Source organism: Aphidius gifuensis, linkage group LG1 (assembly GCF_014905175.1).
Source record: "Aphidius gifuensis isolate YNYX2018 linkage group LG1, ASM1490517v1, whole genome shotgun sequence".
NCBI classification, from domain to species: Eukaryota; Metazoa; Arthropoda; class Insecta; order Hymenoptera; family Braconidae; genus Aphidius; species Aphidius gifuensis.
Window position 1 is genome coordinate 26,917,918 of NC_057788.1, and position 24,439 is coordinate 26,942,356.

The window sequence follows — 24,439 nt, forward strand, 5'->3', positions numbered from 1 at the left end:
TTAAAAAATAAATTATTATTTTATTTTTATTTTCATTATTAAAGCTTTGAAAAAAGTATTAACATGAGAATTTTTTCGAAAATTTCACTGTAATTACTATTTATTATTATTTCCATTTTTTTTAAAAAAAAAAAGTATATAGGAAGCGAGAATAATTGCATTGAAGTTATTCTGATTGGTTAAAAAATATATTTGCAAAATCCAGAGGCTAAATTAAATTAAAAAAGTTTATTTTTTTAATAATAAAAATAACAATATATTTTAATTTTTGTGTATTCAAAAAAATAAATAACTCATCAACATTGTCAATGATTAAATCAAATATGAGAATACTGATGATTTATTGAAAAATAATATTTATAAAATTAGTTGAGAATTACCGATTAAAATTTTGTCAAATAAACGTGACCAAATAAAATGAATCAATTTAATTAATATAAACTCAATTTATTTTACATTGAAATAATATTTAATTAAATATTTAATTTATGACTTATTATAAAAATATGCTTTTAAAATTTTCATTAAAAATCAATCATTTATAATTTCATGTTTATATAATCACATGATAATATTTATTTATCACATAACAATTATTGTTTACTGAATATACGAATAAACAAATTATTTTCATTCAGTAAAATTTAATTAAAATATAAATTGTTCTCACGTAATAATAAAAAAATAATATACTAAAAATTTAATAATTAAAATTTTTTCATTATTTTAGATGAGATATTATATTTTTATTTTTGAATTATTATATATAATTTTAATTAGAATTTTAATAACAATGTTTAACTAAATGAAAAATTGTTATATTGACCATAGCTGCTGTTGAAAATATTATAAATTATTAAAATGAAAAAATAAATAAATTAAAAAATCAAAAAGGTACTTATCCTAGATTATACGAGTCGAATACTGAGTGTTTTTGGTATTGGTATTTAGGCACATGCTAATTAAATGTAACCACCTGATTGAGTTTAACTTTATTGAAACTACAGCTAACAGTGTCATAGTGAAATGAATAAACTCCAAAGGCTTTTCATGTGTAATTTCAAACGTTGTGAATAAAACACATGTAAACTGTGCAAATTCTAAATTACCCTAAATTGACTCACACTATTAATTTATAAATAGACAAAATTTTCTAAAAGTCCAGATTAGCTGTAGGATCCTAAAAAGCATTTATTTCATTTTCTGTATTGTAAATAATTCAATTAATTCCTAAATGAATAATATATTTTAATAAAAATTTATAATTTAAAATGTATTAGTCAATTTAGAAAGCTATGTTTCGATCTGGTAATCGACTCATACATTTTTAAACCATCGAAATTTTCTATATTTTTAAATATTTATATTTTTCATTTTGTTTTGATTTTTTTTTTTTTAGATATTTTAATTATTGAATATGCTTGTGTCGCTTGGGTTTATTGGAAGTACAGAGCTCTCGTCGTGTAACTCATGTATTTGAAACACACATCGTCGAAAAGGACGAGCAGTGTTGTACAATTTTAACACTGATACAATTTTTGGCAATAATCCAGATCAATACTCGGGAGAATCAGCTGTTACCAAATTACCAACTGGTACAGAAATAAAAAAAAATCTATGAATTGACTAGTTTTTATTTTTCATTTTCACTCTTAAAAATTATTATTATTATTTTGTACATTATTTGTTTTTTTCTACTTGAGTAAATAGAGTGTTTCTTTTTTTTTTTTTTTGTCTGGATATACTCGGTAAAATTGTTCACAATTTGGCAGGAATGATGATCATATAGACACGTTGAGTGCTAAAAACGATGAAATAAAATAAATAATTTTTTAGATTGTACATATTATATTTAAAAAGTAAATTCATACTTTTGCATTCATGCAGATACTCGTGAGATGTTTTTTCAACGAATAAATTTTTAATTAGACTCATAATCCGAATAATAAACGAATGAGGCTATAAAAATTTCACGGTTGCGAATTTTGTTTTTTTTTTTTTTTTTTTTTTTATTCACTAAAGTTAACAGTGTATGTAGTCGTAACGAGCTAGTTTCAATTTTTTATTATTTTTTTAATCTTATTGTTTGTTTATTCTATTTTCGTTAATTTAAATTTTTTTTATTTTTCTGTTTCTGATTGTTGATAATTAATTTTTACGCAAATTTAAATGTTTATGATTTTTTATTTTTTTTTATTTCTTGAATATTCACTTGGATGAATACATTTACAATCGATTATAAAAGTTTTTTAAAATGAAGTTGTGAATTGTGGTAAAGGCACGTGTGTTCGACGGTTCGTGAAAAAAAAATTGCTTGGCAAAGAAAAAGTTAAAAAATAAATATAATAAAAATATAAGTACGATGAACAAAAGAAAGAAATGAACAAGTTTTTGTGAGTCTTCTTTTATTCTTTATAATTTATGATTTATTGGATTAAATGAAGCAACGAGGTAGAAATAAACGATGACAGCTTTTTTAAAAATTCCCAAAGTTATTTTAGTATATGAAAATAATTATTATTATATCAATTTTTATTTTTATATATAAAAAAATTTGAGATTAAAAAAATATCATTTAATACGCTTATTAAACAAGAAAATTCAATGTACAAAAATTGTTTTTTTTATCTAAAATAATTGGTATACATACATACCAATATATAGAAATATAAATTTTATTTTTATTCAATTTTGAAATATAATAATAAATAACAAATTAAAGTAATTATAATTAATGTAATATTTATTTCGTAACTATAGTAAATGAGAGTGGTGATAATAAATTATAGATGTGTATGTTTATTGGTGTAGATTGAGGTGGTTATTTGATTGGTAGATGTTCAAATCAATTAAATGTCATAAAGTTAAAGGAGACTAGTTTACGCGTTTCGTTTCGCTTGACAAAACCCAATAATTAATTATTTAGTTTGATGAGCTCTAACTATCGTACATGACTTGGTTTAGTTTACATCTTTATATACAGATTTTAATCATTTACAATAAATGAATGCAAGTAGTATACACAAAATAATACTTCCTTTTACAAGAACCATTATTTTATTTTCGACTTGGTAAAATGTCGCAGTGTCGCCGTATTACAAGATAAAACACGTATTCAGACATAAAAACACGATTCCCTTTCACCCTAGTAATTTATTGCAGCAACATATACTTCCTGCTGGACTTTGAGGCAGTTTGTTAACTTTCATGTTTTACTATTTTGCAAAATAATATGAATAACAAATCGATTTAGATTGTGTCAGTCTAGAAACAATTTAGTTTACTTGTTTTGATTTTATTTGGATAAAAGAAATTATATCGTATTTATTTGAAGTTTTATCATATTTATACTCAACTGACAATAATAGAGGTTTCAGCATATGCCAATTGACTATTCCTATTGTAAAAACGAGAAATAAAAACTAGCTTCGATTGATTTAATAGGTTCTGGCATGAAACAATGAACAGTGATAATAATAATTCATTTGTTTTTAATGAATTAACTGACTGATTGCTTGATGTTACTGCTGGGAAACGGTTTTTGTGTTCTCCTATAATACAAATTGCGAAATACTGAAAAGCTCTTTGCTAATCATTGTTGCCTAATACAAAATACAATTTTTTTTTGACCAAAAATTTACTTTATTAGGGAATTATATAATAAAAGAGGTAAACATTTAAAATAATGAAATACCTCTTTGCTAATTATATTCTCCTAATACAAAATGCTATTTTTTTCAAATTTCGCCGGACAAAAAATTTATTTTATTAGGGAATTATATTATAAAAGAGGTAATCATTTAAAATAATGGAATACCTCTTTGCTAATTATATTCTCCTAATACGAAATGCTATTTTTTTCAGATTTCACTGGACCAAAAACTTCTTTCATAAGGGAATTATATTATAAAAGAGGTAAACATTTAAAATAATGAAGTACCTCTTTGCTAATTATATTCTCCTGATACAAAATGCTATTTCTTTTAAATTTCGCCGGACAAAAAATTTATTTTATCAGGGAATTATATTACAAAAGAGGTAAACATTTAAAATAATAGAATACCTCTTTGCTAATTATATTCTCCTAATACAAAATGCTATTTTTTTCAAATTTCGCCGGACAAAAAATTTATTTTATCAGGGAATTATATTATAAAAGAGGTAAACGTTTAAAATAATAAGATACCTCTTTGCTAATTATATTCTCCTAATACAAAATTCTATTTTTTTGAATTTCGCCGGACAAAAAATTTATTTTATCAGGGAATTATATTACAAAAGAGGTAAACATTTAAAATAATGGAATACCTCTTTGCTAATCATATTCTCCTAATACAAAATGCTATTTTTTTCAAATTTCGCCGGACAAAAAATTTATTTTATTAGGGAATTATATTATCAAAGAGGTAAACATTTAAAATAATGGAATACCTCTTTGCTAATTATATTCTCCTAATACGAAATGCTATTTTTTTCAGATTTCACTGGACCAAAAACTTCTTTCATAAGGGAATTATATTATAAAAGAGGTAAACATTTAAAATAATGAAGTACCTCTTTGCTAATTATATTCTCCTAATAAAAAATGCTATTTTTTTCAAATTTAGCCGGACAAAAAATTTATTTTAATAGGGAATTATATTATAAAAAAGAGAAACATTCAAAATAATGAAATACCTCTTTCCTAATTATATTCTCCTGATACAAAATGCTATTTTTTTTCAAATTTCGCCGGACAGAAATTTATTTTATTAAGAAATTATATTTTAAAAGAGGTAAACATTTGAAATGCTGAATTACCTCTTTGCTAATTATATTCTCCTAATACGACATGCTATTTTTCTCAGATTTCACTGGACCAAAAACTTCTTTCATATGGGAATTATTTTATAAAAGAGGTCAACATTTAAAATAATGAGATACCTCTTTGCTAATTATATTCTCCTAATACAAAATTCTATTTTTTTCAAATTTCGCCGGACAAAAAATTTATTTTATTAGGGAATTATATTATAAAAGAGGTAATCATTTAAAATAATGGAATACCTCTTTGCTAATTATATTCTCCTAATACGATATGCTATTTTTTTTCAGATTTCGCCTGACGAAAAAATTTATTTTATTAAGGAATTATATTATCAAAGAGGTAAACATTTAAAATAATAAAATACCTCTTTGCTAATTATATTCTCCTGATACGAAATGCTATTTTTTTCAGATTTCACTGGACCAAAAACTTCTTTCATAAGGGAATTATTTTATAAAAGAGGTAAACATTTGAAATAATGAAATACCTCTTTGCTAATTATATTCTCCTAATACGAAATGCTATTTTTCTCAGATTTCACTGGACTAAAAACTTCTTTTATAAGGGAATTATATTATAAAAGAGGTAAACATTTAAAATAATGAAGTACCTCTTTGCTAATTATATTCTCCTAATAAAAAATGCTATTTTTTTCAAATTTAGCCGGACAAAAAATTTATTTTAATAGAGAATTATATTATAAAAAAGAGAAACATTCAAAATAATGAAATACCTCTTTGCTAATTATATTCTCCTAATACAAAATGCTATTTTTTTCAAATTTCGCCGGACCAAAAATTTATTTTATTAGGGAATCATGTTATAAAAGAGGTAAACATTCAAAATAATGAAATACCTCTTTGCTAATTATATTCTCCTAATACAAAATGCTATTTTTTTCATATTTCACTAGACCAAAAACTTCTTTCATAAGGGAATTATTTTATAAAAGAGGTAAACATTTAAAATAATAAGATACCTCTTTGCTAATTATATTCTCCTAATAAAAAATGCTATTTTTTTCAAATATAGCCGGACAAAAAATTTATTTTAATAGGGAATTATATTATAAAAAAGAGAAACATTCAAAATAATGAAATACCTCTTTGCTAATTATATTCTCCTAATACAAAATTCTATTTTTTTTTAAATTTCGCCGGACAAAAAATTTTCTTTATCAGGGAATTATATTACAAAAGAGGTAAACATTTAAAATAATGAGATACCTCTTTGCTAATTATATTCTCCTAATACAACATGCTATTTTTTTCAAATTTAGCCGGACAAAAAATTTATTTTATTAGGGAATTATATTATAAAAAAAAGAAACATTCAAAATAATGAAATACCTCTTTGCTAATTATAATCTCCTTATACAAAATTCTATTTTTTTTAAATTTCGCCGGACAAAAAATTTATTTCATCAGGGAATTATATTACAAAAGAGGTAAACATTTAAAATAATGAAATACCTCTTTGCTAATTATATTCTCCTAATACAAAACGCTATTTTTTCAGATTTCACTGGACCAAAACTTTTCATAAGGGAATTATTTTATAAAAGAGGTAAACATTCAAAATAATAAGATACCTCTTTGCTAATTATATTCTCCTAATACTAAATGCTATTTTTTCAGATTTCACTGGACCAAAACTTCTTTCATAGGGAATTATTTTATAAAAGAGGTAAACATTTAAAATAATAAGATACCTTTTGCTAATTATATTCTCCTAACAAAAATGCTATTTTTTCAAATGTAGCCGGACAAAAAATTTATTTTAATAGGGAATTATATTATAAAAAAGAGAAACATTCAAAATAATGAAATACCTCTTTGCTAATTATATTCTCCTAATACAAAATGCTATTTTTTTCAAATTTCGCCGGACAGAAATTTATTTTATTAAGAAATTATATTTTAAAAGAGGTAAACATTTGAAATGATGAATTACCTCTTTGCTAATTATATTCTCCTAATACGACATGCTATTTTTCTCAGATTTCACTGGACCAAAAACTTCTTTCATAAGGGAATTATTTTATAAAAGAGGTCAACATTTGAAATAATGAGATACCTCTTTGCTAATTATATTCTCCTAATACAAAATTCTATTTTTTTCAAATTTCGCCGGACAAAAAATTTATTTTATTAGGGAATTATATTATAAAAGAGGTAATCATTTAAAATAATGGAATACCTCTTTGCTAATTATATTCTCCTAATACAAAATTCTATTTTTTTCAAATTTCGCCGGACAAAAAATTTATTTTATTAGGGAATTATATTATAAAAGAGGTAATCATTTAAAATAATGGAATACCTCTTTGCTAATTATATTCTCCTAATACAAAATGCTATTTTTTCAAATTTCGCCGGACAAAAAATGTATTTTATTAGGGAATTATATTATAAAAGAGGTAATCATTTAAAATAATAGAATACCTCTTTGCTAATTATATTCTCCTAATACAAAATGCTATTTTTTTCAAATTTTGCCGGACCAAAAATTTATTTTATTAGGGAAGCATATTATAAAAAGTAAGCACCCATTCAAAATAATGAATTACCTCTTTGCTAATTATATTCTCCTAATACAAAATGCTATTTTTTTCAGATTTCACTGGACCAAAAACTTCTTTCATAAGGGAATTATATTATAAAAGAGGTAAACATTTAAAATAATGAGATACCTCTTTGCTAATTATATTCTCCTAATACAAAATGCTATTTTTTTCAAATTTTGCCGGACAAAAAATTTATTTTATTAGGGAATTATATTATAAAAAAGGGAAACATTCAAAATAATGAAATACCTCTTTGCTAATTATATTCTCCTAATACAAAATTCTATTTTTTTTAAATTTCGCCGGACAAAAAATTTATTTTATCAGGGAATTATATTACAAAAGAGGTAAACATTTAAAATAATGAGATATCTCTCTGCTAATTATATTTTCCTAATACAAAATGCTATTTTTTTTAAATTTCGCCGGACAAAAACCTTATTTTATTAAGGAATTATATTTTAAAAGAGGTGAACTTTATAAATAATGAAATACCTCTTTGCTAATTCTATTCTCCTAATACAAAATGCTATTTTTTCAAATTTTGTCGGACCAAAAATTTATTTTATTAGGGAATTATATTATAAAAAAGGTAAACATTTAAAATAATGAAATACCTCTTTGCTAATTATATTCTCCTAATACAAAATTCTATTTTTTTCAAATTTCGCCTGACAAAAAACTTTATTTTATTAAGGAATTATATTATCAAAGAGGTAAACATTTAAAATAATAAAATACCTCTTTGCTAATTATATTCTCCTGATACGAAATGCTATTTTTCTCAGATTTCACTGGACCAAAAACTTCTTTCATAAGGGAATTATTTTATAAAAGAGGTAAACATTTAAAATGATGAGATACCTCTTTGCTACTTATATTCTCCTAATACAAAATGCTATTTTTTCAAATTTAGCCGGACAAAAATATTTATTTTATTGAGAATTATATTATAAAAAGGTAATCATTTAAAATAATAGAATACCTCTTTTGCTATTTATATTCTCCTCACACAAAATGCTATTTTTTTCAAATTTTGCCTGACCAAAAATTTATTTTATTAGGGAAGCATATTATAAAAGAGGTAAACATTCAAAATAATGAAATACCTCTTTGCTAATCATATTCTCCTAATACAAAATGCTATTTTTTTCAGATTTCACTGGACCAAAAACTTCTTTCATAATGGAATTATTTTATAAAAGAGGTAAACATTTAAAATAATGAGATACCTCTTTGCTAATTATATTCTCCTAATACAAAATGCTATTTTTTCAAATTTCGCCCGACAAAAAATTTATTTTATTAAGGAATTATATTATAAAAAAGGGAAACATTCAAAATAATGAAATACCTCTTTGCTAATTATATTCTCCTAATACAAAATTCTATTTTTTTTAAATTTCGCCGGACAAAAAATTTATTTTATCAGGGAATTATATTACAAAAGAGGTAAACATTTGAAATAATGAGATACCTCTCTGCTAATTATATTTTCCTAATACAAAATGCTATTTTTTCAAATTTCGCCCGACAAAAAATTTATTTTATTAAGGAATTATATTATAAAACAGGTAAACATTCAAAATAATAAAATACCTCTTTGCTTATTATATTCTCCTAATACAAAATCCTTTTTTTTTTTTAAATTTCGCCGGACAAAAACCTTATTTTATTAAGGAATTATATTTTAAAAGAGGTGAACTTTATAAATAATGAAATACCTCTTTGCTAATTCTATTCTCCTAATACAAAATGCTATTTTTTTCAAATTTTGTCGGACCAAAAATTTATTTTATTAGGGAATTATATTATAAAAAAGGTAAACATTTAAAATAATGAAATACCTCTTTGCTAATTGAATTCTCCTAATACAAAATTCTATTTTTTTTAAATTTCGCCGGACAAAAAATTTATTTTATCAGGGAATTATATTACAAAAGAGGTAAACATTCAAAATAATAGAATACCTCTTTGCTAATTATATTCTCCTGATACAAAATGCTATTTTTTTCAAATTTCGCCGGACCAAAAATTTATTTTATTAGGGAATCATGTTTTAAAAGAGGTAAACATTCAAAATAATGAAATACCTCTTTGCTAATTATATTCTCCTAATACAAAATGCTATTTTTTTCAAATTTTGTCGGACCAAAAATTTATTTTATTAGGGAATTATATTATAAAAAAGGTAAACATTTAAAATAATGAAATACCTCTTTGCTAATTATATTCTCCTAATACAAAATTCTATTTTTTTCAAATTTCGCCTGACAAAAAACTTTATTTTATTAAGGAATTATATTATCAAAGAGGTAAACATTTAAAATAATAAAATACCTCTTTGCTAATTATATTCTCCTGATACGAAATGCTATTTTTCTCAGATTTCACTGGACCAAAAACTTCTTTCATAAGGGAATTATTTTATAAAAGAGGTAAACATTTAAAATAATGAGATACCTCTTTGCTAATTATATTCTCCTAATACAAACTGCTATTTTTTTCAAATTTAGCCGGACAAAAAATGTATTTTATTAGGGAATTATATTATAAAAGAGGTAATCATTTAAAATAATAGAATACCTCTTTGCTAATTATATTCTCCTAATACAAAATGCTATTTTTTTCAAATTTTGCCTGACCAAAAATTTATTTTATTAGGGAAGCATATTATAAAAGAGGTAAACATTCAAAATAATGAAATACCTCTTTGCTAATCATATTCTCCTAATACAAAATGCTATTTTTTTCAGATTTCACTGGACCAAAAACTTCTTTCATAATGGAATTATTTTATAAAAGAGGTAAACATTTAAAATAATGAGATACCTCTTTGCTAATTATATTCTCCTAATACAAAATGCTATTTTTTCAAATTTCGCCCGACAAAAAATTTATTTTATTAAGGAATTATATTATAAAAAAGGGAAACATTCAAAATAATGAAATACCTCTTTGCTAATTATATTCTCCTAATACAAAATTCTATTTTTTTTAAATTTCGCCGGACAAAAAATTTATTTTATCAGGGAATTATATTACAAAAGAGGTAAACATTTAAAATAATGAGATACCTCTCTGCTAATTATATTTTCCTAATACAAAATGCTATTTTTTCAAATTTCGCCCGACAAAAAATTTATTTTATTAAGGAATTATATTATAAAACAGGTAAACATTCAAAATAATAAAATACCTCTTTGCTTATTATATTCTCCTAATACAAAATCCTTTTTTTTTTTTAAATTTCGCCGGACAAAAACCTTATTTTATTAAGGAATTATATTTTAAAAGAGGTGAACTTTATAAATAATGAAATACCTCTTTGCTAATTATATTCTCCTAATACAAACTGCTATTTTTTTCAAATTTAGCCGGACAAAAAATGTATTTTATTAGGGAATTATATTATAAAAGAGGTAATCATTTAAAATAATAGAATACCTCTTTGCTAATTATATTCTCCTAATACAAAATGCTATTTTTTTCAAATTTTGCCTGACCAAAAATTTATTTTATTAGGGAAGCATATTATAAAAGAGGTAAACATTCAAAATAATGAAATACCTCTTTGCTAATCATATTCTCCTAATACAAAATGCTATTTTTTTCAGATTTCACTGGACCAAAAACTTCTTTCATAATGGAATTATTTTATAAAAGAGGTAAACATTTAAAATAATGAGATACCTCTTTGCTAATTATATTCTCCTAATACAAAATGCTATTTTTTCAAATTTCGCCCGACAAAAAATTTATTTTATTAAGGAATTATATTATAAAAAAGGGAAACATTCAAAATAATGAAATACCTCTTTGCTAATTATATTCTCCTAATACAAAATTCTATTTTTTTTAAATTTCGCCGGACAAAAAATTTATTTTATCAGGGAATTATATTACAAAAGAGGTAAACATTTAAAATAATGAGATACCTCTCTGCTAATTATATTTTCCTAATACAAAATGCTATTTTTTCAAATTTCGCCCGACAAAAAATTTATTTTATTAAGGAATTATATTATAAAACAGGTAAACATTCAAAATAATAAAATACCTCTTTGCTTATTATATTCTCCTAATACAAAATCCTTTTTTTTTTTTAAATTTCGCCGGACAAAAACCTTATTTTATTAAGGAATTATATTTTAAAAGAGGTGAACTTTATAAATAATGAAATACCTCTTTGCTAATTCTATTCTCCTAATACAAAATGCTATTTTTTTCAAATTTCGCCGGACCAAAAATTTATTTTATTAGGGAATCATGTTTTAAAAGAGGTAAACATTCAAAATAATGAAATACCTCTTTGCTAATTATATTCTCCTAATACAAAATGCTATTTTTTTCATATTTCACTGGACCAAAAACTTCTTTCATAAGGGAATTATTTTATAAAAGAGGTAAACATTTAAAATAATAAGATACCTCTTTGCTAATTATATTCTCCTAATAAAAAATGCTATTTTTTTCAAATATAGCCGGACAAAAAATTTATTTTAATAGAGAATTATATTATAAAAAAGAGAAACATTCAAAATAATGAAATACCTCTTTGCTAATTATATTCTCCTAATACAAAATTCTATTTTTTTTTAAATTTCGCCGGACAAAAAATTTTCTTTATCAGGGAATTATATTACAAAAGAGGTAAACATTTAAAATAATGAGATACCTCTTTGCTAATTATATTTTCCTAATACAACATGCTATTTTTTTCAAATTTAGCCGGACAAAAAATTTATTTTATTAGGGAATTATATTATAAAAAAAAAAACATTCAAAATAATGAAATACCTCTTTGCTAATTATAATCTCCTTATACAAAATTCTATTTTTTTTAAATTTCGCCGGACAAAAAATTTATTTCATCAGGGAATTATATTACAAAAGAGGTAAACATTTAAAATAATGAAATACCTCTTTGCTAATTATATTCTCCTAATACAAAACGCTATTTTTTTCAGATTTCACTGGACCAAAAACTTCTTTCATAAGGGAATTATTTTATAAAAGAGGTAAACATTTAAAATAATAAGATACCTCTTTGCTAATTATATTCTCCTAATACTAAATGCTATTTTTTTCAGATTTCACTGGACCAAAAACTTCTTTCATAAGGGAATTATTTTATAAAAGAGGTAAACATTTAAAATAATAAGATACCTCTTTGCTAATTATATTCTCCTAACAAAAAATGCTATTTTTTTCAAATGTAGCCGGACAAAAAATTTATTTTAATAGGGAATTATATTATAAAAAAGAGAAACATTCAAAATAATGAAATACCTCTTTGCTAATTATATTCTCCTAATACAAAATGCTATTTTTTTCAAATTTCGCTGGACAGAAATTTATTTTATTAAGAAATTATATTTTAAAAGAGGTAAACATTTGAAATGATGAATTACCTCTTTGCTAATTATATTCTCCTGATACGACATGCTATTTTTCTCAGATTTCACTGGACCAAAAACTTCTTTCATAAGGGAATTATTTTATAAAAGAGGTCAACATTTAAAATAATGAGATACCTCTTTGCTAATTATATTCTCCTAATACAAAATTCTATTTTTTTCAAATTTCGCCGGACAAAAAATTTATTTTATTAGAGAATTATATTATAAAAAAGGTAAACATTTAAAATAATGGAATACCTCTTTGCTAATTATATTCTCCTAATACAAAATTCTATTTTTCTCAAATTTCGCCGGACAAAAAATTTATTTTATTAGGGAATTATATTACCAAAGAGGTAAACATTCAAAATAATAGAATACCTCTTTGCTAATTATATTCTCCTAATACAAAATGCTATTTTTTTCAAATTTCGCCGGACCAAAAATTTATTTTATTAGGGAATCATGTTTTAAAAGAGGTAAACATTCAAAATAATGAAATACCTCTTTGCTAATTATATTCTCCTAATACAAAATGCTATTTTTTTCATATTTCACTGGACCAAAAACTTCTTTCATAAGGGAATTATTTTATAAAAGAGGTAAACATTTAAAATAATAAGATACCTCTTTGCTAATTATATTCTCCTAATAAAAAATGCTATTTTTTTCAAATATAGCCGGACAAAAAATTTATTTTAATAGGGAATTATATTATAAAAAAGAGAAACATTCAAAATAATGAAATACCTCTTTGCTAATTATATTCTCCTAATACAAAATTCTATTTTTTTTTAAATTTCGCCGGACAAAAAATTTTCTTTATCAGGGAATTATATTACAAAAGAGGTAAACATTTAAAATAATGAGATACCTCTTTAATTATATTTTCCTAATACAACATGCTATTTTTTCAAATTTAGCCGGACAAAAATTTATTTTATTAGGGAATTATATTATAAAAAAACATTCAAAATAATGAAATACCTCTTTGCTAATTATAATCTCCTATACAAAATTCTATTTTTAAATTTCGCCGGACAAAAAATTTCTTTCATCAGGCAATTATATTACAAAAGAGGTAAACATTTAAAATAATGAAATACCTCTTTGCTAATTATATTCTCCTAATACAAAACGCTATTTTTTTCAGATTTCACTGGACCAAAAACTTCTTTCATAAGGGAATTATTTTATAAAAGAGGTAAACATTCAAAATAATAAGATACCTCTTTGCTAATTATATTCTCCTAATACTAAATGCTATTTTTTTCAGATTTCACTGGACCAAAAACTTCTTTCATAAGGGAATTATTTTATAAAAGAGGTAAACATTTAAAATAATAAGATACCTCTTTGCTAATTATATTCTCCTAACAAAAAATGCTATTTTTTTCAAATGTAGCCGGACAAAAATTTATTTTAATAGGGAATTATATTATAAAAAAGAGAAACATTCAAAATAATGAAATACCTCTTTGCTAATTATATTCTCCTAATACAAAATGCTATTTTTTTCAAATTTCGCTGGACAGAAATTTATTTTATTAAGAAATTATATTTTAAAAGAGGTAAACATTTGAAATGATGAATTACCTCTTTGCTAATTATATTCTCCTGATACGACATGCTATTTTTCTCAGATTTCACTGGACCAAAAACTTCTTTCATAAGGGAATTATTTTATAAAAGAGGTAAACATTTAAAATAATGAGATACCTCTTTGCTAATTATATTCTCCTAATACAAAATTCTATTTTTTTCAAATTTCGCCGGACAAAAAATTTATTTTATTAGGGAATTATATTATAAAAGAGGTAAACATTTAAAATAATGAAATACCTCTTTGCTAATTATATTCTCCTAATACAAAATTCTATTTTTTTTAAATTTCGCCGGACAAAAAATTTATTTTATCAAGGAATTATATTATAAAAGAGGTAAACATTTAAAATAATGAAATACCTCTTTGCTAATTATATTCTCCTAATACAAAATGCTATTTTTTCAAATTTCGCCGGACAAAAAATTTATTTTATTAGGGAATTATATTATAAAAGAGGTAAACATTTAAAATAATGACATACCTCTTTGCTAATTATATTCTCCTAATACAAAATGCTATTTTTTTCAAATTTAGCCGGACAAAAAATTTATTTTATTAAGGAATTATATTATAAAAGAGGTAAACATTTAAAATAATGACATACCTCTTTGCTAATTATATTCTCCTAATACAAAATGCTATTTTTTTCAAATTTAGCCGGACAAAAAATTTATTTTATTAAGGAATTATATTATCAAGGAGGTAAACATTTAAAATAATAAAATACCTCTTTGCTAATTATATTCTCCTAATACAAAATGCTATTTTTTTCAAATTTCGCCTGACAAAAAACTTTATTTTATTAAGGAATTATATTATCAAAGAGGTAAACATTTAAAATAATAAAATACCTCTTTGCTAATTATATTCTCCTGATACGAAATGCTATTTTTCTCAGATTTCACTGGACCAAAAACTTCTTTCATAAGGGAATTATTTTATAAAAGAGGTAAACATTTAAAATAATGAGATACCTCTTTGCTAATTATATTCTCCTAATACAAACTGCTATTTTTTTCAAATTTAGCCGGACAAAAAATGTATTTTATTAGGGAATTATATTATAAAAGAGGTAATCATTTAAAATAATAGAATACCTCTTTGCTAATTATATTGTCCTAATACAAAATGCTATTTTTTTCAAATTTTGCCTGACCAAAAATTTATTTTATTAGGGAAGCATATTATAAAAGAGGTAAACATTCAAAATAATGAAATACCTCTTTGCTAATCATATTCTCCTAATAATTAAGGAATTATATTATAAAAAAGGGAAACATTCAAAATAATGAAATACCTCTTTGCTAATTATATTCTCCTAATACAAAATTCTATTTTTTTTAAATTTCGCCGGACAAAAAATTTATTTTATTAGGGAATTATATTATAAAAGAGGTAAACATTTAAAATCATGAAATATCCTTTGCTAATTATATTCTCCTAATATAAATGGCTATTTTTTTCAAATTTCGCCGGACTGAAAATTTATTTTATTAGGGAATTATATTTTAAAAGAGGTGAACTTTATAAATAGTAAAAGACCTCTTTGCTAATTATATTTTCCTAATAGATAATTCTATTTCTTTTTAAATTTCCCTGGACAAAAAATTTATTTTATTAGGGAATTATATTTTAAAAGAGGTGAACTTTATAAATAATGAAATACCTCTTTGCTAATTATATTCTCCTAATACAAAATGCTGTTTTATTCAAATTTCGCCGGACCAAAAATTTATTTCATTAGGGAATTATATTTTAAAAGAAGTAAACTTCACAAATGATAAAATACTCTTTTGCTAATTATATTTTCCTAATACAAAATGCTATTTTTTTAAAATTCTCCCTGACAAAAAATTTATTTTATAAATAAATATTAATTCTCTTCCAAGTATATTAATTATAATTCCTTACATTTTAATACGAAATTTACAATCACATTAAAATAAAACAAACACAAAATGGATAATATTGTTTTTTCCTGAAATTTAATATTGAACATTTTTGTTATTCGTGTGTAAATGTTTTGAGACAATTAAATGAAATAAGCATAATAATAAAATGCAAATACATAGCATTTTGTGGCAACTACATTACACATTTTATACAGATACACATTGTAACAATAAATTTTCAAACGAATTAAAGAAATGGCCAATAAAGACTGGATAATGCTAGCTTGTTTTAATATATATCATGTTTGCATAGCCCCTGACTTTCTCCTATACTCTATTTTACTTCTGCCCTATTCATCCCTATACTCATTGCAACACCCTAAACTATACTGTTGTGTTGAATAATAAAAATTACTTTTTTTTTTGATTATATATACATGGAAAAAAATAATATATCGGTATAACATTAGCTACTTCATTTTATTTTTAGTTGTATTTAATATACTACATAGTAAAGCTGACTATATTTTTTTTCCCCTCTAAATTAACAATAAGCTCAGTAAGAAAAACTACAAATTTTTTTTTATGCAAATATGTTATAGGCTCGACTGCTCATTTTCATATTTTCTTGAATATTTTAACGTTGATTTTATGTTTTTTCCTCCACTTATTTTTAGAATCTAATTAAAGTGAATATTTAAATTTTTTTTATTTTCGTACTTCAAGATTCATTATAAAAAACTCTTTTGATCTCATATTCAACTTGACCTCTATTTTAAACTAATACATAAATACGTAAACAAAATAAAAAAAATATAAATTTGACTTTTTTTTTTTTATATTTCATTTTTCATTGTCTGGGTTTCTTTTCATTTTCACGAATTGAAATAAGGGCGGCGAGACATGATCCATAAATCGGGGTTATTTCTTTGTGAGCAACAAAAATTTTATTTTAACATCCAAAAAGTTTATAGTGGTATTTTATGATAATGTTTAAGATTTTTTTAACAAAAAACTCTAACCACTGTACTGAGATAACATGAGAATATTCATTTACAGAGAATTCAACTTGAATATTTATTTTTTACTTTATAAATTTTGATCATCTAAATGCATATATAATATTTGTATTTTATTTTTTTTCCACGTCGTTAATTATTGAAAATTTCAAGTTAAATTTTTTCGACAACTAATATTTGGGGTATATATAATGTGAACAAGATCCTGTGAAAAAATGAATACTCACTTTGCTTATTGTGAAAAGTAGAAGACAGTCGCTCTTCACAGCCTGTTTACTCAGCAATCAAAATCTAATCAAAAAATTGATTTATACAATAGATTAACGACAACATATGGCTTCAATAAATTCCAAAAGTAAATTAGTAAAACAACTCATTTTATTTTTTATTTTCACAAATAATCAGTATCTTTTTTTTTTTTTCTTATTACCCGATACAATTAATTAATTTTTTTTTTTTTTTCTCAAACAAAATATTTAAAATCAGTACGTTATTATATACATTAATGTTAGTGTTTTATGTCTCATCCTTGAATATTTTTTTTAAAAAGTTTTCTTTTCTTTTTATTCCTTTGGATGTTTGTGTGTTTTATTAATTTAATTAATTTAATTTTCTAACAAATCAATCTTCACACATTTATTTATAATTATTCTCTTTTTAGTTTTTTTTTTTTTTATTGTTAATTTTATTAACTACCAGTCATACTTTAAATCATATCGTTTATTCTCTTCAATTGTTCATTATTTTATTTTTCTCAATAATCTTTACATTTTTCAGCGAACTGTACAGGTAAATTCTGTATTGAATTTACAAAAGTATCGCTAAAAATTTTACAAGCGTATATACGTTCTATTGTGTGAAAAATAATGTCGACAATTAAATAAAAAAAAAAAAAACGAAAAAACTTTCCAAATTGTTTTTTACTCTTTTATATTCGCAATGCTTTATCATTTCAATTGAAACACGGTATAAAAATGTGCATTCAAGTGAAAGAAACAAAACAGAAAACAAAAAAAAAAAAACATTTTTATCACTTGACACAATTGTTGTCTATTGAAGAGACTAAATTTATTTATTTATTTACTTTTCAAACTCATGTAACGAAATATAAACATTCTACTAGAATAAACAGAAAAAAAAAAATTAATTAACAAATTTATAACATGAATATAAACTTTGATTACAATTTTTTTTCATTTTTTTTTTTCACAAATTAAATTTCAGATATTTATTTATCATCCTATATATCTGTTAGCCTTTTTATTTTTTCTTTTTATTTTATTTTTTTTTTATATATCGTTTATATGATTTTTTTTTATATTCAGGCTTTATTTTAATTATTGGAATTGTTACATGGCCGAGTTAAATTTGTAATGCGAGCATATTCAATTAAGTTCATTTGATGTTGATATTTACCATTCGTGTAATGCATCTATTTTAAGATTTAAAAAGCTGGACATAACAGTGAAGCCATCATTACTCAAATCGATTCACTGATAATCGTGCACATGCCTGTATAATTCATTGGATTTATGTGACATATTTATTCTTGTTTACATTATTAATTTTTCATTATATTTATATTTTTTTTATTATTTTTCTATTTTTTTTTTATAATAAAATCTACTTTATATATTATCATATACAGTGAGGCTAGCGAATTTCGCTATTTTTTTAAATATTATTTTTTCATTTTTGTTTTGTTTTATTTTTAAGTTCAAGTTTCTCTTTTTTTTTTCTTTGTAGAACAATCATTTCACATTCATACAAAGTAGGTTTTTTTTTTTTCTTTAAATGCATTCTTAGTTGAAAATATATTTACAGCAAATTAAATTGATCAGAATGGTGCATTAATTATCTTTTGTAAAATTTATTTATTTGATTTTATTGTTAATTTTGAATTGAATTTATTTAAAAATTTTACACAAAAGATGTAATTATTTAAATGATTTATTGTCACAGCATTCTGATCAACTCAACTGTGAATCTATCCAATGGATACACGTACACATATTATACAAATACAATTTATAATTATATTTTTACTGATTAAATTTATTTAACTTTTTTTATTTTTGATAAAACAAGAAATATTATTTTTTTTTATATTAATTTAATTTATCTATTCACACATATTATAAATTCCAGTAAATTTACAATGTTTTTTTTCTTTTATCTTTTAAATTTTATCATTTTTTAAATTTTATTAATTCATTAAAATTATATTTTTTTATTTATATTATTAAAAACTTTAATTTACGTTCAGTTTTATAAATTTTCTATAATTTTTTTTTTTTTCATTATTTTTATGTTCAATATGCACCTTGTTAAGTCAGAATTATTTATGTTTATCATAAAAAATTCACATCTCTCTCTCATTAACTGAGTGACAACTAAATTTTTATATTTATTTATTATTTTTGTCAGTCAATTTAAAATATTTAATATCAATCATTGTCAAAATTTTGTATTTTATTTTTTTTGTTATTATTTTTTTTTAAATATTTATTTTGACATGTCAAAATTTATATTTCACATTGGCAATATATACTCACTGACTAGTTGAGCTGCACATTTAAAATAATTAAAACTTATAAATTGGATATGTGGATGGTTTATCGTGGGCTCATTAATTCTCGAGTTCATGTATAACTACGACGACGACGATGACGAAGATAGAGGGTTTAACGGAATGAGGAATATATTCACCTCACTTACAGCGAATATTATTGGAACCCAACGATTACTAACACAACTATTGAACTACCCCTTATATTCAATCGACATATTTATCATGATGAATATATATCAGCCAAACTTATCCTTATAGCATATCAACAATATTATATTTTTTTAATATTCAATTTATTTTTTATTTTTACATACTTGATTCATTGATATTATGCAAATGTCTTTTTGATATTCACTTTGATTTTAATCATCATACATGAATATATATTAATATATATATATTTAAACTGAACTCGGTATAAGTTTTTAATTATTTTAGTATGTTTAAGCATACAGATCAACTGTGAGAGAAAATATTATATATTATTTTATGAATAATAAAACTAAAATATTATACAAACGAAAAATTAAATATTATGTATGGTAATTTATTTTTAATTTTATTAAATTTATATGATTTTAGCTAAAATTAAATTTTCCACATTTAAATATTTAAATAATACCGACTTTTTTTTATTTGCCTTTTTTTTTGCCTTCGTTTCTTTTTTTTTTTTGAGAAATTTAAAAGCATGTTAAATTCAATTTGTCGAACGATGTAACTACAATTTAATTTGTTATTTTTTTTTATATACTTTTTTTTTATATCGACATGATCGGGTGTCATTAATTTTAGTACCTGAATGGTTCGTCATTTATAAATGCCGTTGGGATACAATTAAGTGATGGCGATTTGAGTCAACGACACGATCGAGAGTTATGACACGAACAAGAGTTATTACGTTCAAGTGTCGAATTTTTATTCTCAATTCTGGTAATTGTACACGATGGTGATTAAAAAATAAAAAAAAATAAAATAATAGTTATAAAAAAAATTTTGATATAAAAGTTATGAAGAACGGTATAACTTCACGAGACATTTTAATGAGAGCATATCAGTATTGAAACGGCAAAAAAAAAGTGAATTATTTGTAGAGATGAGAAATACTTAATAACTCTTGGGTTATAGAAATAAAAAAAAAAAAAAAAAGAAAGAAATCTGGTGAGCCATGTACAGACGAGATGAAATGATTTTTTTTTTTTTTATTATTTTTCGTTTTGATTTCGCATGAGTTTTCTTTTTTATATATATCATTTTCATCAGACAAGATTCATTTTCTCACTCGATGATTCCGTCTGTCCCTCGTCAAGCATGATATCTGTTACTAGCCACTGAATTTCCCCGGGGGAATCGATCGTACACTAACTTTGCGTGATAAAAATTCAAAAACCGAAAAAAAAAAAAACAATTCTTCAAAAATTCAAAAACATTTGCAAAGATAAATCTCAAACAAAATAATTTGATCGATGAATGCAATATTATATATATTTTTTTTTTATATTATTTTAGAGGTCATTTTATCCCATGAGATTCACGCAATTGTCAATAATATATATTTTTTTTCTCTCACCGTCAAGTTGTCAAACAGATTGATACATCACTTTTTTATAAAAAAGAAAAACAAAAAAACTTATATTCATAAATAAATAAAAGAAAAAAAAATATACATTTACACAGTATACACAAAAATCTCATTACATTATACACATAAAAATCAATCATTTTAAAAACTAAAATATAAAAATACCAATATATTAATACGTTAAAATGAATTTTAAAATTAAAAAAATATTTATCATTTTCTTAACTATCATTTTGTAGCCGAGTCAGTTTAAATATATATACATAAATAACTCACTCGATTGAAAATCGATTAACTGATTTCACTGGGGATGTTGTTTTTTTTATTTTTTACTTTTTACTAGTATTATTTTTTTTTTTTATCCTCTCATGGGGATGTTCACACGATGCTGGGGGCATGAACCATTGTGTCCACGGTCTTTTATCGTTCCAAATGAATGTCGATAAATCGACGATTAGGAGTTGGGTCACAATTTCTTGTTGAAAAACGAGGCCGTGGGCTTGGCCAGACTGATCGTCAAGGAGGAGATGGAGTTGACTCGCTGTTGATGAAGGTATATATTGAGGAATAAGGATAAGTACATAAATGCGATCATAGAATTGAATAAACCCTTTTTTTTTTTCTTCTTCTTCTTTTATCATTATTTGTTGATGGGAATTTTATAGAAATTGAATAGTGATAAAGAAGTAAAAAAGAACAAGGGAATAAGAGGATTCAAAAGCAAAAAAAAACATAAAAATGAAGATTGGTATATGGGTTGTTCATAAAAAAATGCTAAGGGGCAAGTAATCACTTTTTAAATGTCATATTTAATGACGTGGTTACTGCCAATCACCAATCAGTCACCTTGCAAATGAACCAGCATGCAAAAATAATAACAACAATGCAAGTGTCCTTGTTGCTGCACCACTATTACTCGAGTTGCCATGTTGCATTGCTGCTGGATGTTCACCTGAAAAATAAAACAAACAATGCTTTATCATTTTATTTTTTTTTGTTTTTTCTATTTTTATTTTCAAATAAATGGCTCTTAGTTTTATTATTATCATGAAAATATTGATTATATTTTCAATACTCATTGTTAAATTTATTATTATTATAAATTAAAAAATAATATTCAATTTTGATAACACAAAATTGAATAATAACACAAAAATATATGGGTTGATTCATTGTGTGCTTTTTGTGATGATAAGCTGGCATAGAAATAAATAAAAAAATAAAAGCTATTGTTAAAAATATTGATAATTGGATTATAAATATATTTTAATGAACAAAAGAGTATTTAATTAATTTACTATTCTTTTGTTTTATAATTTTTTTTGTTTTTTCGTTGGATTAAAAAATTTATGATTTTTAAAAACAACAAAATTTCTATGGCTCGTGAATATGGAGTTTTCTATATGCACTTTAATATTATCTAATTTTAAAAAGAATTAAAAAAAAAAAAAAACAAGTCCTGACGACTTGGTTAATTTATGGCAAGTAGTTTCGGCGACCATTGTGATAATGGCTCAAGAAATGAAAATGGTTTGGTGAGTGCAAGAAACAGTCATTTTTCAAGAAAACGAACATCCAAGATTTGGATGGGATGTATGTATATATACTTTAAGAAATGGAGGTAATTTCATTGCAGAACATGGTAAAACGACAAAGTCTGAAGACTTTATTGCAGTTGAAATACGTTTTAATTCTTTTGACGTCATTAAAACATATATTTTCCGAGTTTTTATTTTATTTTTTTTTTATTTTTTTTTTACCCCTACAATACGAATGGACTAGAACACATAAAAAATCCAAAGTAATTACACTGAATAAATTTTCAATTAACATTAAAAATGAAAAAATTATAAATTTACGATTATTACTTGGAAAAAAAATAGAGAGAAATAAAGAAAATATTAAATTTATAAAATTTCATTATAATTTACACCTGTCAATTTCACATAAAAATATATTTATTAATTAATTCACATTACGAAAAAACAAGGAATATTCTCATATAAATATTTAATGCATTATTGTTCCAATTAAATTTCATATTATTTGTCACTTATTGATTATTTTTTTGTTTTTTAAATAATTCAACTTCATTTGTGAAAATGACTGTTCAAAAAAAAAAAAAAAGGATAATTAGTTAAATAATAGTTTTTTATTATTATTTAAATATTAATTTAATAATAAATTGATGAAGTCTGTTTACTTGGTGAAAATGTGAATTAACTTTTTCATATTTATTTACAATTTATAGTGGAACATAAAAAAACTTTAATTATATATTTTATGGCTTTTTTTCTTGGTTACTTATTTTTTTATTTTTTTTATTTTTTTCTACCTCACGTTCATCAAAGCTTTTGAAGCAAACTCAACTATATATAGCACACAGTTCTTAATGCATTCAGGTCAGAAAGCTAACTTTAAATGTGGCTTGGAAATACTAGCACAAGTATTACTTTAGTTGTGACTTTACTGAACACCTCTTGATTTAAATTCACGAAACACATTGACTACTATAAAATTTCAACGAAAAACATTATTCGATTCATGATTAAAACTTTATTTTTCTTTTTTTTTTTAATTTCAAATATTTTTTAATTAAATAAAATATCAAGACTAATGATTAAGTATAAATAATAAATGAATATATAAAGATACATTTGAAACTAGTGAGAAAGAAAAATACTTGATAAATATGAAAAAAAATAAAGAATAAAAAGAAAAAAAATTTTATTGTTGTTTGAAATATCCTGGGGGAATTATTGGAAATTGTGTGTATTGTTCTAGTCATAAAGCAAGATGTTACCACTAATGATATTGTTGATGTTTGCATTGTCATAACATGCAAACATCAAATTTACTATAAACAGAGAACAATGGCATTTTGCCTACTGACATCTCTTGTTTCAAATTCATATCATAACTTTGTATGACGCAAAAAAAAAAAAATCATAAAATTCATCAAGAATAATGTAATTCAAATTTCATTATACATGTAA

General features: G+C 23.1%; 1 protein-coding gene across 2 annotated transcripts in view; it reads right to left on the bottom strand.

Annotated features, from left to right (window-relative positions):
- Positions 1–17,952: 17,952 nt before the first annotated feature.
- Positions 17,953–24,439, bottom strand: part of LOC122858466 (hemicentin-1-like) — a 79,956-nt gene continuing 73,469 nt past the window's right edge. For both annotated transcript variants that reach the window (XM_044161401.1, XM_044161393.1), the window contains one exon: positions 17,953–22,395. In XM_044161401.1, coding sequence (XP_044017336.1) covers positions 22,286–22,395 — 110 coding nt within the window. In that variant the 3' untranslated portion in view covers positions 17,953–22,285. The remainder of the gene's footprint in view (positions 22,396–24,439) is intronic.